Source organism: Pavona decussata, unplaced genomic scaffold (assembly GCF_977016875.1).
Source record: "Pavona decussata unplaced genomic scaffold, jaPavDecu1.1 SCAFFOLD_53, whole genome shotgun sequence".
In the NCBI taxonomy this organism is placed as follows: Eukaryota; Metazoa; Cnidaria; class Anthozoa; order Scleractinia; family Agariciidae; genus Pavona; species Pavona decussata.
Genome location: NW_028145475.1, coordinates 418,007 through 434,787, shown reverse-complemented (window position 1 = coordinate 434,787; position 16,781 = coordinate 418,007). Strand labels below are relative to the sequence as shown.

Here is a 16,781-nt window from a genome sequence, read left to right as displayed (position 1 = left end):
CAATGAAGTACCTATGCATTTCCTGTAATGTTAAAACTCTCTGAGTTAAAATTAAAGACAAAATAAAGAGTTAACAACACAAAACGTTTTTCCGTTGTAAAGGATTCATGATTTTCCGGCGAGCAGTCCCATTTCTGATTTTACCGCGAACGATGATTGACAGCTTGTGCTTCACGTGTATACTTTGTCACCAGGTGTGAAGCCAAGTTTTCTATAAAGTGCGACTTGAGATTTTCAAGTGCACTTGAATCAAGTGCGTACTTGAAACTAACTTAGCTTGTAGTGTGAAGCCAACAATTGTTAACAAAACTGAGCCATTATTTTGACGATTCCATCAATTCAAATATGTCTTTTGGCTATTAAAAGCAACTGTGGGCCTAAGCCAAACTTGTCATTGCGTGCACGAAGTTTGTCACGCGATTGTCATGCGTCTAGAAGCCATAAATATCCAACCAATCAGAAGAGCGCATTTATGCCAAGGGTCACGGGTGCCAAGTATTTCGGAGAAAATGGCGAGTAGTCAGGCCGAGATCTTGAAACAGAAAGCAAAAGAAGGGATCGATGCTTATTCTACAAATTTGTATGATCTCAACAAAAGAATATGGGCGAACCCAGAGTTGTGTTTCAAAGAGAAATATGCTCACGATCAACTCACGGAGTTTTTAGCCGCGAACGGTTTCGATGTGACGCCCCATTACACTTTGGATACCGCTTTTCGTGCTGAAACTGGTGAAGATGGAGGCCTGAAAGTTGGTTTGATTTGTGAATATGACGCTTTACCAGATGTGGGACATGCGTGTGGACACAATCTCATCGCTGAATCAGGTGTAGCAGCTGCTTTAGGTAAACTATCTTTCTTCAAGTCATGTAAGCTTTTTGAATTTACATAAGGCAGCATAGAAGCTCAGCCTTGTTTTATTTATTAGTTTTTATCACGTAGTGTTCTATTTTTATTGAATTTTATGTGATATATTTTTATCTCACACTTAATGCCCTTCGTGGCCGTCTCCCTTCGTAGGAACATAAAATTTTGAATAAAAGACTGTAGACTGTACATGCGAAGACTTATGATCAATTGGGCGCCAATTTGAATTGGGCAAAACGTGGCGCAAGAAGCTTATGAAAATACGATGAAAACAAATTCTGCACAACATTGATTTCAGAGAATTTTTAACTCGGAGAGCTGAAGGCACTAGGCAAGAGATTTTGTCAACGAAAGAGGACATGTCAGGAGCATGTCATGTGTACAGTGGGTCTCGTGCCGGAAGTGGGTTGCCACTCACGTTTTACCGGGGGCCAAACTGCAGAGTATGAAATTCTCACGCGTGCAAAAGCAATAAATAAATGAATAAAAGAGTAAAAAAGCTTCTGAAAACACTGGTGGCACTTGCCATGTTCCTGGTGGTGTTGGTGGTGGGGAGTTATGCCCCCAGCCCCTCAATAACAGGCTTTCATCTGTTTTCTCTTAGCCAAGATGAGATATATTTCCTTTTATCTATTAGTAATCCTCAAATGGTGACATGAGCTGTAGAAAATATCCAACCTATACCTAATTACTGTAAAAGCACCAAGGAACAAAATATTAATCTATTATTATTATTATTATTATTATTATTATTATTATTATTATTATTATTATTATTATTTTATTATTTTTTTTTTATTTTTTTTTTTATTATTATTACTATTGATGTTGACACTGGCTTTAGAAATATAAAATGAGACATTTCGGTTGTTGTTACAACTTTCTTCAGCTTTAGTGATTTGCTTTACGTACTAGGCTGCATGTATACTAGGCAATATTACCAGCTGCTTCTCAGGAAATAAGCCCTTGCTCATCCCGCCCCCCCCTCCCCAAAGAGGAGGGATTGAAAAGAGGACCCAGGTAAGCAATGGAAATCAAGCCAACTTATGTACTGGAGACAGATGAAGTGAATGGCGTGGACAGCTTGTATCTAAATGGATGAGGGTAGAGCAAGGGACTAGGGTAGGACGTAGAAATTGTTTTGAATTTTCTGATTAAAGGGGATGGCAGCTGCCCCTGGGGTCCCCTGAAAATTTGTCACTTTACAGCATAATCCAGGAATAGAGAGCAATAAGATTCAGCTATTCAGCTTTTCAAACTTGAACTCTTCTTTTCTTTCATTTTCCTTTCCTTTGTTTTGTCTAATGTCAGGTCTTAAAATTGCATTGGAGGCAGTCAATCAGAAACCAAAGGTCAAAGTGGTGTTGTTTGGAACTCCTGCAGAGGAAGGAGGAGGAGGCAAGGTTTTTATGATCGACAATGGCTGCTTCAAAGATATAGATTTCTGTATGATGGTTCATCCTACCTCAGAAGACATACTCAAGCCTAACACTTTAGCTATTGACACCCTCACAGTCACCTACAAGGGCCATGCTACCCACGCTTCAGCGTACCCCTGGAAAGGAATCAATGCCCTGGATGCAGCAGTCATGGCCTACACCAATATAAGCATGTTTCGGCAGCAGATGAAGCCCAGATGGCGTGTACATGGCATCATCTCTGAAGGGGGTGTTAAGCCCAACATCATTCCTGACCGTGCCCAGCTCAAGTATTATATCAGGGCACCAACTGAAGAGGAACTGGAAGTACTGAAAGAGAAGGTTGTGAGTTGCTTTCAAGCTGCAGCAACAGCCACTGGTAAGAAGTCAAAATGTGTATGCTTGGAGTAACAAAAGGGCAAAAAGTTAACCAATAATAATATGATATTTTAATTTCACCCTCACTAGCCCTTTTAATGATTATTTTTGATATTTTCTCTTATGACCTTCACCACTTGTAATGTTTGTGCTGTAGTCAGGATACCAGCTAGTTAACTATATGTACATGCACATGCCAATTAACCCTTGTGAAATTCTTCCAGTGCACAACAGTGAGTCTAAACAATATATCTTGCTATGTGCCTACATGTAAGTCAGCAAAGGCACAGATGCTTAAAATACTCAAACTCCTGATCATTCAGCAATGCATTTGCTAGAGTTATCAACAAACAAGAAAATAACACTGAAAGGTACCAGTGAAAATCAGGCAGAATAGTACAACAGTGGCCAACAAAACATGCAGTTCTTTAAGGAAGAATTCTTCTAGCTTAGTGTATCATCAAGAGGTCTTCTCTCTGTCTGGCATCTGCCCTTTGACCTCTATGTCATTGGTGGCCCTGCCAGGAGTGAAAAATCCCACAGCATAACTCTACAGGCCATAGTGCCATGCAATCCACCCCACAACTGCAAGGAAGTGATCCCATTGAAGTATATATTTATGGTGGTTTTTTTTTTTTTGTGCTCATTTTTACTTTTGTACCATTTACCTAAAGTCTATATTTGATGCAGTGCTTTGATCGTTTTGTGTCATTTTTGTTTTTAAAGGATGCAAAGTGTCCATAGAATGGGATGCAATGCATTATTCCAACGTGGATACAAACTCCACTGTAGCAGACCTCTACCAAGCTAATGCTGAGTCCTTAGGAGTGAAGTTTGATACCCCAGGAGCAGATGAAGCACGGGGATCAACAGATATGGGCAATGTGTCTCATGTGGTACCTTCAATTCATGTCATGTACTCTATTGATTGTACAGCTGGAAATCATTCCCGTGAATTCACAACAGCAGCAGCAACAGAAGTTGCTCACAAGAAAACCCTAATTGCGAGCAAGGCAATGGCCATGACTGCAATTGATGTAATGTGCAGTCTCGACTTGATGGAGAAAATTAAGAAGGACTTTGAAAAATCAAACCCAACACTCAAATGATGGCAAAGATTAGACAGAACTGGTGACGTATTTGATATGCTGCCAGGGAAATATATTGGTGGTGAAATCTGTATTAACTGGATTCTATTTAAGTGGACCCACCCCAGCTTGGGTCCCTAAATTTTGTTCCCACATATGTAGTGTAAAGTGAGCCTGTTATTAGCAGACCTGGATATTAACTAAATACACATTTTGTGTGACAAAATGGCAAAATTATGCCATTTTGTCACACAAAATGTGTATTTAGTTGACACTTCAAGTATTTCTAGAATGCACTTTTTAAGATAGTGGGATTACTGTCTACTTTTAAGAGTAAGATTGCTTTACATATTTCTGAAAATCGTATCTTTTAGAATATTGCAATTCGGTAGTAATGATTACAAATTAATATATATTTGATTAGAATGTAATAAAAATGTAGTTATAACAAGGAAGGAAAAATAAAGTAGTTTATGAGCTTAACCAATGGGCTTGCACAATTTATTAAGATCCTGGTGTCGCTAAACCCCTGCCTAAACCCTGCTAATTTTTTTTAACTTTCCAAAACGTTCTATCTGAATATGTTAATCACGGTTCCCCAATAAAAATGAGCTTTTGAGTTAAAATCACTTATAGCTAAAATTATTAGTGTTTTAAACCCGGGTTATGCCATTGCCATGGTAACCTATTATGTCAAGAAAATGACCATGACCATGACTTGTTCGTCAATAATTAGGCATCATTTTGTTTGATACCATTATCGTTTTATCTACTGGAAAAGGGTGGTAGTATTGACCCGTCAAAGTATAAGTTATGAAATTTTCTGGAAAACGGTGCCAGCCACCTGAAGAGCAACTATCCCTCAGAACCATTTTTATCTGAAAAATTTATTTCGTTGATGACTCTTCCCTCAACTTCTCTTGGCATTTGTAGGCAACAAATATAAAAAAGGACGGCGGAGAAATTTAATTTCCTAAAAATTTTGTGATTCGAGCTTTTGGAATCCCGGGCTGTGCTCGAAACCCACTGGCGAGATCCTGAATTTTGCATGACTTGCAGCTGTAAGTTCTGGAGAATGGAAATAATTCAAAATCTCCTAATTCGGTAGTTATAAACGATGACCCTTCAAGTTTATAATATGATGAATTGCAATCATAAGCTTTAATTACTGTTATAAATCTGAAGGCACAAAGTACATCTACTTTGAGCACTCACCGCAACATGAGACTTAACCCAAGTTCAAAGGAATAAATTGCAAAAGTGGCTCAGTCGTATTCACAGGCTCTTTTACAAATCAGTGGAAAGTTCCATCCATCGTCTGTGAAAATCTGTTGAAACATTTGGCCGCAAATCAGTTTCTGTTCCACAAGTGAGGAGTGAAAGTTGTGACAATCGACTAACACGACCAAATTTCCATCGAACATGTCATCAACACATGAGCATCGCTTTCAGAATTACTCCACGAAGCAAGATTAAACATTTCTTACCAATTTGATCGTAATAAAAACGCTGAAAGAGTTTCATAAAAGCTGTCGTGTAACGAAATACTGCACCAACACATTAAAACGAATTCACTGTGGTCCAGTATGTTTTTTTATTCCTTAGCCGCTGATCAGTTCGTTTACTGGCTGGAAGAGTTGTCATACAGTGAATATCAGCGAAATATATTTTTTAGATGAAAATTGAATATGAGGTTCTTAGAGAGAGTCGCTCTTAATTTAGGTTTTTGTGAATTGAATTGAAGTTTATGGGAAAGAAACTTAAACTGCATCACCCAATCAAGCACTTAGTTGGAGATAGAATACCTGCAAATTGAAGGATTGTTCGCAAATGTAGCAAAGAAACACCGCTGTGGCCATCCTAATCAGTCAACATATTTGTTAAGAGCATAATCACCCCAACTACCCGCCAGTATGCACTCAGCCGCTATCTCCAGTGTATGTCGAGCACTCGTAGATCTCTCTCGGGAGTTTCAGATTCTGATGAACACAAAAACCGGCTGTTTTTCGCTTCGGAACTAACGATAAACATCGCCGGCTCAGGAAATTTCACTGATAAATGCAAATTGTACAAGTACATGGTCCATATGCACTATAAATTAATTTCCATTTTTCTTACGGTGCCGTATTAAAATTGCACTTGCTATACACCGCATGGCCACAGCTGAAAGATTTTTCTGTTGCAGGCGACCGAAAGAAAAAAGATTTTAAAAAAGGAAGAAAAGAAAAGAGAAAAACAAACAAATGTAATAAAAATTAGACTTCCAAGTAGTTTTAAACTACGAGGTAGTCCCTCAATTTTCTTAGGGATAGTAAAGCGGAGAAACATTGCTTCCCGCGTGGAGTCGCGCGCTACGCACTGGCCCGGGGAAGGATGGCGGCACCCTGTGTTGGTGTTTGAACTGTGTATGCCGTGGCGTGCCTTTCTTTCTATGTCAGCAGCCTTGCGTGCCGTGTGGAAGACGCATAATTGAACCTCACAGCACGGGACCTTGAGACTACTACAAGTCTGACAAAATTTTAAATTTTTGGCGCCGTTGGAGAGTATTACAGCCAGGTGGACGCAATTTAAAATACTACTCACGACTCAGGATTCAAATGACTCGCGAGTAACAATTTGTCAAAAAGTTGGGATTGTGTTAGAGTCCATTAACTGTTTAGAAAATTCCAAAGTTTGTATTTAGCGAACAAATAAGTTAAAAAAGAGCCAATAATATATTTTGAAATTTGTCAAAGGGTTAGGATTTCTTTTTTAAAAATAATCCAAGCCTTAATTGTTAAGTTCATATTTAATTGTTTTGGTCACTAAAGCCATTTAGCTTACAAATAAGTAAGAAAAGAAAAGCAATGATCTTAAAATTATAATCAAACTGAGTATTTTGCCGACCTGTCTACAGAAATGGACTAAAAGGCTATGTTTCAATCAAACATTTACACGATGCTCGTTTTGCTCGACTCTAACTTTATGATGATCAGCGTGTCATAGAGAATGCATACTGAAAAGTTGCGCATGATTTTCTCATCGCGGCCTCACCAAAAATTGAAGTATTTTGGATAAATGATTCTTGATTGCTCCTGAGACTTTGTATTTTTGACAGCTGTCAGCTAAAGTTACTTGTTAAAACTGTCTAGATGCAAATGCGCTCTTTTCTCTTCTGTGTGCGTCCATTTGAGGCTTTGCTCCATCCAAACCCTCTGTCGACGGTTACAATATTAAGCAAGAGTTAAGACTCTCACAGAAAGGGTGATATCGGCATTTTATTAAGACCTGGATCATAGGCTTAGGGCCATGGAATATCAGCGAGAAAGGGCGGTTATTTAATCGTCCTTCTGCAATATATATATATATATTTTTTTTGCAAAATAAAATAACAAAGATATAGCAATTAGTGTCTTGGCAACCTCGGAGACCCACGACAAGGGCAGATAGAACGAGGGTTCATTCTTGTAAACTTACCCGTTTTGACTTCGTTCTGACCCAACTATCTACCCCTGGGTCCAAGGATGGTGTCTGGGTTGTTTTTAAAGAAACCATTATTCTACTCTCGTTTGTTGGGTTTGGGATGATAATATAACCTACGAGGCGCGATCTATTATTTCGTATCCAACGCGCTTTCATATTCTTCATCCATATCAGATTCCAAATCGCTTTCATCTCTTTTAATTTTGGTCAAAAATGAAACTTTCAAGAAAAGAATATTAAACTTTAAACTTCCATAAATGCCAAATTAAAGTTTGAAGGTTGAAGTTTTTGTATGTACACTAACAGTATATATCTCAGGCAAGTTTCTTCCATACCTTCATTTGAATAGCTTGAAAGTTTAAAAGGTTTCATCTACATTTTCTTGAAAACGCCATAGAAACCACATTAATTTAATAGGAAAACGTTTTACCTTGGATTAAAATTTATAATGTTGCATCACGAAAAGTAAAACGCTGTTTAGCACTCAGTTAATTGCAGTTTAAATGCCTGAATACTCAGTTTTTTCATAACTCAGTGAAAAATTTATGTCTTCAGCTAAATTAAAAGTTTATTTATAAGCGTTTACATCAGTGTAAGAGAACCAGTTATACCCTAAAAATCAGAAAAACATTACCGGTTCATCAAGCAAATATAGGGCGGAAATAATCCATTCAGTGCGCTTTAATTCATCCAACAAACATGTATAAATAAAACGTTAGACGGACGTTAGAAGCCGGGTTTAAACTATTTAATTTGCGGATTCTTTATTTGAAACTTTTTTTTTTTTGTTATCCTCCGTATAAAAATCTCATCTATACGATAACTCTGATAAAAGCCCACCGCCGTTGATATGCCAAACTGAACTTGATAATCGATAGGATAAAATAATTATAATTTCTTTTTTTCTATAGACCATTTAAAAATTAAGCCGTCAAAATTAAGGGTTATTAATTCAAAGGACATACGTTTTATTCCCAGCTGTTCTACAGCAAAAAGCATTTAGTTATAAAAGCATAAAGTTCATCATTTTAAACGACAGTTGTAGAGATCAAGACGCACAAAGATGTTAAAACTGCTTGTTCTTTTGTTATCACTGACCCTGATCCAAGTGGAATCCGCTCCCAGTTTCATGGGGAGAAAAGGTAAGGGCAGTGTGGCATATAACAGTTATGCCAGTGTTATTATCAATCATTTATAGGCCTTCTTTCTATCGTTGGTTCGGTTTATTTTTCCTTAAACCTTTCACTACTGGATACAAATGTGATTTCACGTTTGTGGTTGCAACCTCTCATTGTGTGTTCTAAGTGGCTCGTTGCAAACTGCACAGCACTCAAATCATACCAAATGAAAGCTGCAGAGCAGAGTTCCTCAGTTAAAGCACTGTTAGTTTTTGCGAGGCACATTGTGGTTCTGTGGACAAACTCTGCTCCTGAACTCAAACGCTGTTCAAGTGCGCATGCATCCAACAGCGGCACTCACTGGCAACGATTCATCTTGATGGATCATCGTTCAGAAGGCCTCAATCGCCACAGAAATCCAGATTTAGTTTTAAAGAAAATCTGAAATTTTCTTCAGCATGGTGCAAGCTCAAATTTTCTTAACTGGAAAACTGATTCCTTTCGTTTTCCGGCGAACGAACTGGATCTTTGAATTGCTCGTTTGGCCACTGTATGCTTGATCTTACTCTGCCGGCCCCACCTTAAATATTAAAGCAAGATCGATATTTTTGAATGTCGGCTTAAAATGTTTATATATTACTTGAGACTGAAGCATCAAGACCGATATGTCTTTGTATGCTCCATAGTGGTAACACTTTTCTAATATAACAATCAATTGTTCACCAATAAATACTTGAAGTGGTGGATATTTTCGAGCCGCGAAACGGCGAGGTAAACATCTCACTACCACCATTTAACTACACTAAGGGAACTGTTGCTTTAGAAGTTACAAAAGTAATGGCAAATGCCAGCCCAAAATTGGCCAAGTTATTTGCGCATGAGAACCAGGACAATGCTAATCTGCGTGGAGGCTTGCAAAGTCGAAAAAAAATTGGTAGGGGCGTGGAAGCGCGAGAAACGAACGAAAGCTTCGATAGAAGGGCGTGGCCTTGGTTCTGGTTTTGCTTCTCACTGGTTGAGAAATTGGCGCGATTTTTTTTTAACCACAACAAAGCCGAACTAAAGCAAACACGAATTACTTTCGACATTCAACAACTCTAACTGCTAACTAATCACCTTGTGTTTTTTCCATCAGCTAAATCGGATTTGAGAGTTCAGCGACAGAGTTCTGACTGCTTCGATTTCAAGCCCCTGGAGTGTCAGCAGTTACCCATGGGATCCTGTGCAACCTCTTCTGCTGTCCGGATGGACTGCCCGAGATCCTGCCATGTGTGCGACACCTTTGTCTAGGCGCAGCAAGAGCGACTAATGCTAAGATTAAAAAATATTAAAATTTGATCATAGTGTGTCGCATTTGGTGGTCTTGCTTGATAAGTTGCGCGACCTCCAATCCTGTCCGGATGGACTTTCTGAGAACTTGCCATGTGTGCGATACCTTTGTCTAGGTGCAGCAAGAGTGACTATCGCTAAGATTAAAAAATATTAAAATGTGATCATAGTGTGTCGCATTTGGTGGTCTTGCTTGATAAGTTGCGCGACCTCCAATCCTGTCCGGATGGACTGCCTGAGAACTTGCCACTTTGTCTAGGTGCAACAAGGGCAATTTAATAACGCTAAGATTAAAGGGGAAGTATCATGGGGTTTTTGACCTCTTTGGTTAAAAATGGTGATATAAGACCTTGACATAGCTACAAAATAATTTTAAAATAACGAAACGGAAAGAAATCAACTCAATTCTTGAAAGGAACAACTCGTGATCTGTTCTAGCACGTTTTGGAAACAAAAATGCGAAACTTCAGTAAAAAACGTTAGCCTAACATTTATTACATGTAAGTTTCAATCCATTCCGACCTACTCTGTCTCTGGCCAGAGGGATAAATGGACAGTTTTATTGCACTGGGATAATAATTTATAACAAAACAAGAGATGTTTTTTGTTTCTATTGACAGACAAACATTTCAGTCGGATTTTGAAATGACATCAAATTCGCGTGATACTTCCCCTTGTGTGTTGAATTGGTCGTCTTGCTAGTCAAGTTTGCATGACCGAGTTAACAACGATGGGAAGACAAAACTGTTCCCAAGAAGTTGTTTGTTTGGTTAGCGCTTGATTCCCGTAAGTATTTCGACTCCCCAGTTAAACGGGACAAACCAAACATTACATTCAGGTTGTTATCGCGCCTTTCCTGCCAATATGATACCAAGACTTAGAAGACAACAGATCCTTACTGAAAACCCTGAAGCAAGGCTACTATTAAAAAGACAAAACGCCGTGGACAAAATTTCACAATGTCTTTCAGAAGATGCCTCCAAACGACGAAAACTACAAAGCATCCTAAGGACTAAAAAGCATGAGTTAAATCTTCAATAGTTCTGAAGTGTACACGATAAGTTTTCGGCAGTAATAACAGGGATGTCCTTGGCGGGGCAAGTGTAGAGCGGGGCTCCCACTGCACTTTTTGCCTCATTAGATCAAAGAGTGTACATGTCTCACTGACTTGCTTGAAGCCCAGTTAAGAACCTATGTAGAGATTTAGATGAAAACCACCAGCCCTTGGAGCATAATGGCCCACACGGCCTGGATTTAGCTCCGGTTTATCAACTGTACGAGTACTTCTTCCAAATGTTACTGAGCGCCGGAGGCGCTCTTACTAGGGGGGTCCGGGGGCATGCTCCCCCGGAAATTTTTGAAAATCTAGGTTCCCAGAAACCTCATTTCCTGCATTTTGAGACCCATTTTAGGCAAATCACAACTTTGTTTTACAGCAGCTTTTTAAGCTATATACATCATTTCGACGGCATAATTGTTTCTACTTAAACAAGAAAGTTCAATGTACATTCCGCACCCTGTCGACGTCAAGTTCTTATAGTTATTCGATCTGCTGATAGTCACACACCAAGCTAGTAAACTGCATCATTCTCGGGTGTAGGCCTTCGAACAAATTGACTATCTCGTCAAGATTGGTAGGCATATCATATTTGATATGCATTAGAGCCAGGGCGGACAGCCTACTCTCTCCCAATCGTACACCTCATGTAGTTGTTCAACCTCCACATTGCGCTTATGGAACGTTCACATTCACAAGAGAATGTTCTCAGGCGAACTTGTACGTAATTGCGCGTGAAACTCAACAAGGCTTGAACTATAAAGTTTGAAGTGAATCGCATTCAGAGAACAAAACGTATCGCAAAGCATGCTTTCCTATGGCTTTTTCGGGCGGATGCGGTTTTACCGCAAAAATTGAAACGTCATTAAAATTAATCTCCAAGGGTTCTTGACAATTTTTATTTTTACTGAGGATAAGACATAAGGCCTAAAGAACGGGTTTATATCTCTATTTTTCTTTGGTTGATGTATTTCGACCAGAGGAACTCTATTTAAAAAGTTTTTCTTCCGCCATTATTGATCTTTAAAGGGGGTTCGTTCGAACCCCTAGAACCCCCCCCCCCCCCCCTCCTACGCGCCTGCATGTGAATAAGGCATATTGCCAAAAAGCACCGATTTGATTACATCAAATCACCGTGGTGTGTTGGTCACACGTGGAAATTATAAACCATCTTTACAGAATCTTCGACCGTAAAATGAACTAAATGTAAGATACTGATATTTGTCACAGCAACAAACAAAAATATAAATTTATCATTGATGCTAATACTTACATTGAATCCTATCTAGTAGATACACTTCATTGCAGTTTATAAAAGCATGTATTATACAATTATTGACTAGTATTCATATCCCCTATGAACCCTAAATAGCTGTGAGGTGTATATCTAATGATTTTTTTTGTCTAATATATAGCAAACTTTTCAAAGCAATTGCCCTACAGAAATCATTCATCTATAAATGTTTCAAGATTACGTTAGAGAAAAACCATCAGGTCTTGTTAGAATACACTTTAAAAGTTTGAAGGGAATTTGGCGCGAATATACTGCGTATCAAAGCGAGCTTTTATGAGTAAAAAATATAGTAATGTAAAATAATCTCTAGACACACGAAATATGACATGTACACCTTCCTGGCAGCATTGATTACCAAATTAAATTGAAAACCTTTTCAAAAGACTCTCAATGACCACTTCACAAATAAGCTCAGTACTCAGATAAACCTTTGTTTCGCGCAATCACGCGCGAAAATGCACACTTTCACGTGGGGTCTCTGTAAAACGCAGACCGGATGGCGGCGGATGGCGGATGATAAAATGCGGATGACGAAATGCGGATAATAAAATGCGTATGGAAAAATGCGGACGACAAAAAAATAATAATAATAAATAAATAAATAAATAAATAATTTCTTACGCCCAAATACTTACAGAAAATTATGTAAAAATTACGTGAAATTTAAGTACTGATTCATGCCGAAAGACTTACGCTATGGCTTGACTTTTGTTACATGTTATGAAGTTGCACTAGGAAATAGCCGGAACAAATTTTTCTACCCGCTTTGCTTCACTTAAGGAGTGTACATCTGAAAGCTGTTTCCACGCCGCTTAAATTCGATTAATTTAACGGAAATATCTCGTTCGCGTTTCAAGCGATACAAGAACCCTTAGCTCATAACACAAATCAATATTTGGGGGTATTTTATAGATTTTTTGGGGATTTTTAGGTATATTTGGGAGGAGATAGTTTTTCTCGAAAGAGTAGTAAAATTTGGAGAAATAAGAAAAAGTTAAGATTTTATGTAGTTTAAAAATTAGAATTTGAAGTTAAAAAATTGATATATGGACACTCAAACAGTCCCCTACCAACCTGGTGTGCTCTTGGGTTGGGGGCAACTGTCTGTTGGTGTTCCAAATGTAATTTTCTTTCTTTTATCCCTTCTTTAAACTTCTTAAAATTCCATCCAAATTCACGTTTACCTTCACCTTAAGAGAAGTAACCGAACTGGCAAATAGTCTCCTACGTAGACGTTCTTTGGGATCGTCACGCAATGTTTCCTTCCCCACGAACGGAAATATGAGGCTAACCGGCAAATCGAGTAAGTTATTTTGCTTAAGATATACACTGTCTACGTGCGGGTCTAGGGGTAAGCTAAGCCTTCAGTGGCTGTAAAACAATGATAGTGAGATTTACCTCGACAGAAGCCGGAAGACATTGGTCAAAGCTATAACTATAATGCTACTATCGCAATTTTGTAACATGTATTAAAACGCAAAAGCTATAAATAATCCCTACCATTGTGGGCTGGCCCGGACTACATTTTCACCATACATGTACAGTGAACACAAAAAAAGGTTAACAAAAATTGCCTCACATTAAAAAAAGGTTGAAGATCGATTGAGTTTAATCAATTCATTAACTTAACTCACCTCTTCCAAACAAAAGTTGGCTGGCCCAAATCAGCGTCGCTTTCCGACAACTCAGACATCGGTTAACCCAGGTGCGCGGTTCATTCACTCAAGCCTTTCTACAGGTGCCGTGCAGGTACAAACGCTCGGTGCAAAATTGACAACTATTTAGGGTATGGTGGTGTGTCGATCAAGTACTGCAGTGGTAGTAGTGTAAATTTCTTTGTTAAATGTCAGTTACTAATAAAGATGGGGAAAAAAAGGACTGTAGTCAGGGTGTAGTGCATGGTGATGGTACATTGAAAAAAAGTATGGATCACGCGCGATGATAAAGTACGACTTCTTCTATGAAAGTTCTTTCTTTTTTTGGGATCCGACGATACATAAAGAAAAAATGTGGGAAATCTGTGATTAATTAATTTATCAATGTATTTCTTATTTTAATTTTTTTGTCATCCGCATTTTTCCATCCGCCTTTTATTATCCGCATTTTATCATCCGCCATCCGCCGCCATCCGGTCTTCATTTTACAGAGACCTGTGCACGTGCGTGCTTCAGCTAATTTATATTCTGCTTTAGTTGTTAATTTCACCAGTCGATTCAGTTTTCCTTACAGTTCCGGGGGGGGGGGGGTACTCCCTTATATGGGCTATATAGGTATGTGCGGCGCCAAAGGGTATGGTTTTTCGGCTGTTTTGATCATAAATAGGGTATCGCTTTTAGCCATTTTGCCACCATTTTGGTAATAAATAGGGTATAGATTTTTGCACTCTAGTCCTGGGTTCGATTTTTTTTAGAAGAAGCTACTTCAGGTCATAAATAGGATAGGGAAAATCGCAGATTTTAGTCATAAATAGGGTAAGGGTTTTAAGAAGCGGGCCGCACATCCCTACCTAATTTTTTTTGGAGTACCCCCCCCCCCCCCCTCCCCCGGGACTACAGTTTAGTTTTGTATTTCGCTAGCGCCGTTTACGCAGAGAGACAGCACCGGGTAATTATCTTTGATTTACGCACTTGTGTTAGTTATACCATTACTGTATTATTTAGCTTTCTATCTGTATTTTATTTATAGGTTTCGAAATGACTTTGATAACGGTGTGTTAAATACGTTCTGACAATCTTCTAGCGAAACAACCTTCAAGTTATCAAATTCCTGCTCCCAGGGAAATGGGAACGAGGTAAACGGGTAAAGTATTTTGGGACCACATTTCTACAGCGTTTTTTTCTTCCCTTGTTTCTCAAATCCATGTGTGTTTCAAGTTTTCAACTAGATTTCTAGCCAACAGCCGGAAGTCTAAAGGCGCTGTTACGTGTTACACTAGGCCATTTTTCTTGCAACTTGTCTCGTAACTTCGCTGCGTCATTTCAACACAAGCTGCACGAAATGGTGCGTAGTGTTAACACGCCCTGAAATGAACATGCCTTGCAACGTTTCTGTTGCAGTCACCGTTGCACCAAATAGAACCGACTTCTCACAAAGATTACGGCAAATCAGTGCTAAAGGCCAAATGCTCTAGGCCTCATTGTAGCCAGAGCTGGTCTTTCAAGTCTAATTTTGGCCTGCACTGTTACCAGGCTCGCAGCTGAAGTGGTCCCAAAAACTCTCCCAGCGTTGCTGCTGAAACGTTGAACCGCAGACTCGACTGCCATAATAGCACTGAAATTAAGTCTATAATGGTGTATCGCCATTGGAAGCTAAAATGTTCTCTAAGGTTGCCTTGTCAGGTCTCTTCGTCATTGCGCCATTTTCTTTCGCGTTATTAGCTTTGTCTTTGCTTTCTTCCTGTTCAACTGTTTTCTCTTCTTCCTTGGAGGCAGCAGTCGGCCTAAACACGAACAGACGTATTATATCATATGCGTGCCTTCTGTTTAAAAGTATCAAACTAATAACTGAGAGGGGGCGGTATTTAGCTACAAGCCACTGGACTAAACGTATTTCTTACCAAAGACGGGCACAGAGAACTGACGGCAATATAAAACGTTTTACGAATATTTTCTGAAAACTCCACTCCCATTCTTCAGATTGTTTCAAACTGGAGACTAACCACGAGTTACCAATTGCTTACACATACTTTGTAAGAGGGAAACAGTGTCAAACAAAACGAGAGAACCCAATAAGTGAATTTTTTAATTAATCTAATCAAGAGCCATGAGAGGTCCCATGGCTAAAGATTAAATGAATAAATGTACCAACAAACGAACAAAGAAATAAACAAACAAATAAACAGCAAACACAAAAAACTTAAAAGCAGGTCAACCAAAAAGGGCAAAAGGATAGAGATACTCACTCCTCAGAATCCTCCTGTATGGTTTCCTCTCCTCTACTTTCACTTCGTTCCATCTTTCCCCTCGCGCTCTCTTCACGTCCGACCTTAGGCAGTTCCCAGCTAAGCTTTCTTGACAGCATGCTTGACGGTCCCTGCCCCGGAGACCAGGGTCTCGGCAGAGTTGCTGACCGATGAGGTGCTTCGTTGTACCTTAAGGGATTTGGACCGACCCCCAGGTCGGAGAGCTTCTTTACCTGTCTCCTGTTTCAACCACAAGTCGTCCACTGAACCTTCTTGTTTCGGTCCGGCAGCTGGTTTATTTGTTTTCCGCATTTCAATCTTCTTTATCGTTCCATCCACGTTATCTTTGCCTTCAATAGCTTTTACCTCTTTCTTTTCCTCTGGCTTTACCTGTTCCAAATTTTCAGCTCTTGCTCTGATTCCCTTTCCCTTTCTTTTTCCTCGAATATCTTCGGTTTAATTTCTTCTTCTTTTTCTTTCTCAGCTTGCTCCTCCTGCACGTCTTTCTTTTTTAATTTCCTTCTCCGAACGTTTCTATTTCTTTCTTTGCCTCTTTCTTTATATTCTCCTCCTCCTGTTTTTCCTCCGGCTTTCTTTTCTTCTGGTTTCTCTACCTTTGCTTCTTCCGCTTTCTTTTCTACTGGTTTTTCTTCCTTACTCTCTTCCGTTTTCTTGTCTTCCTGTGTATCGACCTTCCTCTCTTCCGGTTTCTTGTCTTCCGGTTTTTCCTCCGCTTTCTTCTCATGTACTTTATCTTCCTTCTTTTCTTCTTTGGCTCTTTTTTTCGGCGACCGCGGGAAGCGGGTTTGGGCGGTGTACAAGACGGTAGCCTGGGTCTCTATTAAACAACGACGGTTTCCATGCCTTTCCT

The 16,781-nt window shown here is 39.2% G+C and overlaps 2 protein-coding genes and 3 long non-coding RNA genes across 15 annotated transcripts in view; 2 read left to right on the top strand and 3 right to left on the bottom strand.

Moving 5' to 3' along the window:
- Positions 1-468: 468 nt before the first annotated feature.
- Positions 469-4,232, top strand: LOC146480276 (xaa-Arg dipeptidase-like). Its single transcript, XM_085109445.1, has 3 exons — positions 469-843; positions 2,177-2,662; positions 3,388-4,232. The coding sequence occupies exons 1-3, from the start codon at positions 510-512 to the stop codon at positions 3,768-3,770; spliced, it is 1,203 nt and encodes a 400-aa protein (XP_084965571.1). The 5' UTR covers positions 469-509; the 3' UTR covers positions 3,771-4,232.
- On the bottom strand, positions 3,832-5,575 carry LOC146480275 (uncharacterized). Its single transcript, XR_014864685.1, has 2 exons — positions 5,237-5,575; positions 3,832-5,077 (listed from the first exon to the last, which is right to left on the bottom strand). It is a non-coding gene; the product is annotated as an uncharacterized LOC146480275 (long non-coding RNA).
- A 2,607-nt stretch (positions 5,576-8,182) lies between these two features.
- The window catches only part of LOC146480270 (uncharacterized), a 34,379-nt gene continuing 25,780 nt past the window's right edge, over positions 8,183-16,781 (top strand). Inside the window, exons 1-2 of one of the 2 annotated variants that reach the window (XR_014864683.1) lie at positions 8,183-8,353; positions 9,465-9,837. This is a non-coding gene — a long non-coding RNA (uncharacterized LOC146480270). Of the gene's footprint in view, positions 8,354-9,464; positions 9,838-16,781 lie in introns of those variants that run through there. The other variant, XR_014864684.1, reaches the window with a different exon arrangement.
- The window catches only part of LOC146480269 (F-actin-uncapping protein LRRC16A-like), a 66,160-nt gene continuing 64,537 nt past the window's right edge, over positions 15,159-16,781 (bottom strand). For all 10 annotated transcript variants that reach the window (XM_085109412.1, XM_085109416.1, XM_085109418.1 and 7 more), the window contains one exon: positions 15,159-15,274. The gene's annotated coding sequence lies outside the window, so the exon portion shown is untranslated. The remainder of the gene's footprint in view (positions 15,275-16,781) is intronic.
- LOC146480274 (uncharacterized) lies at positions 15,289-16,313 on the bottom strand. Its single transcript, XR_014864682.1, has 2 exons — positions 15,911-16,313; positions 15,289-15,448 (listed from the first exon to the last, which is right to left on the bottom strand). It is a non-coding gene; the product is annotated as an uncharacterized LOC146480274 (long non-coding RNA).

What these genes read in the sequence shown, in the direction of transcription:
- LOC146480276 (XM_085109445.1), top strand. Translation starts at nt 510, where the DNA reads ATGGCGAGTAGTCAGGCCGAGATCTTGAAACAGAAAGCAAAAGAAGGG. An exon ending in AGGTGTAGCAGCTGCTTTAG is followed by an intron (nt 844 to 2,176) that starts GTAAACTATCTT and finishes GTCTAATGTCAG; the next exon opens with GTCTTAAAATTGCATTGGAG. An exon ending in AGCTGCAGCAACAGCCACTG is followed by an intron (nt 2,663 to 3,387) that starts GTAAGAAGTCAA and finishes TTGTTTTTAAAG; the next exon opens with GATGCAAAGTGTCCATAGAA.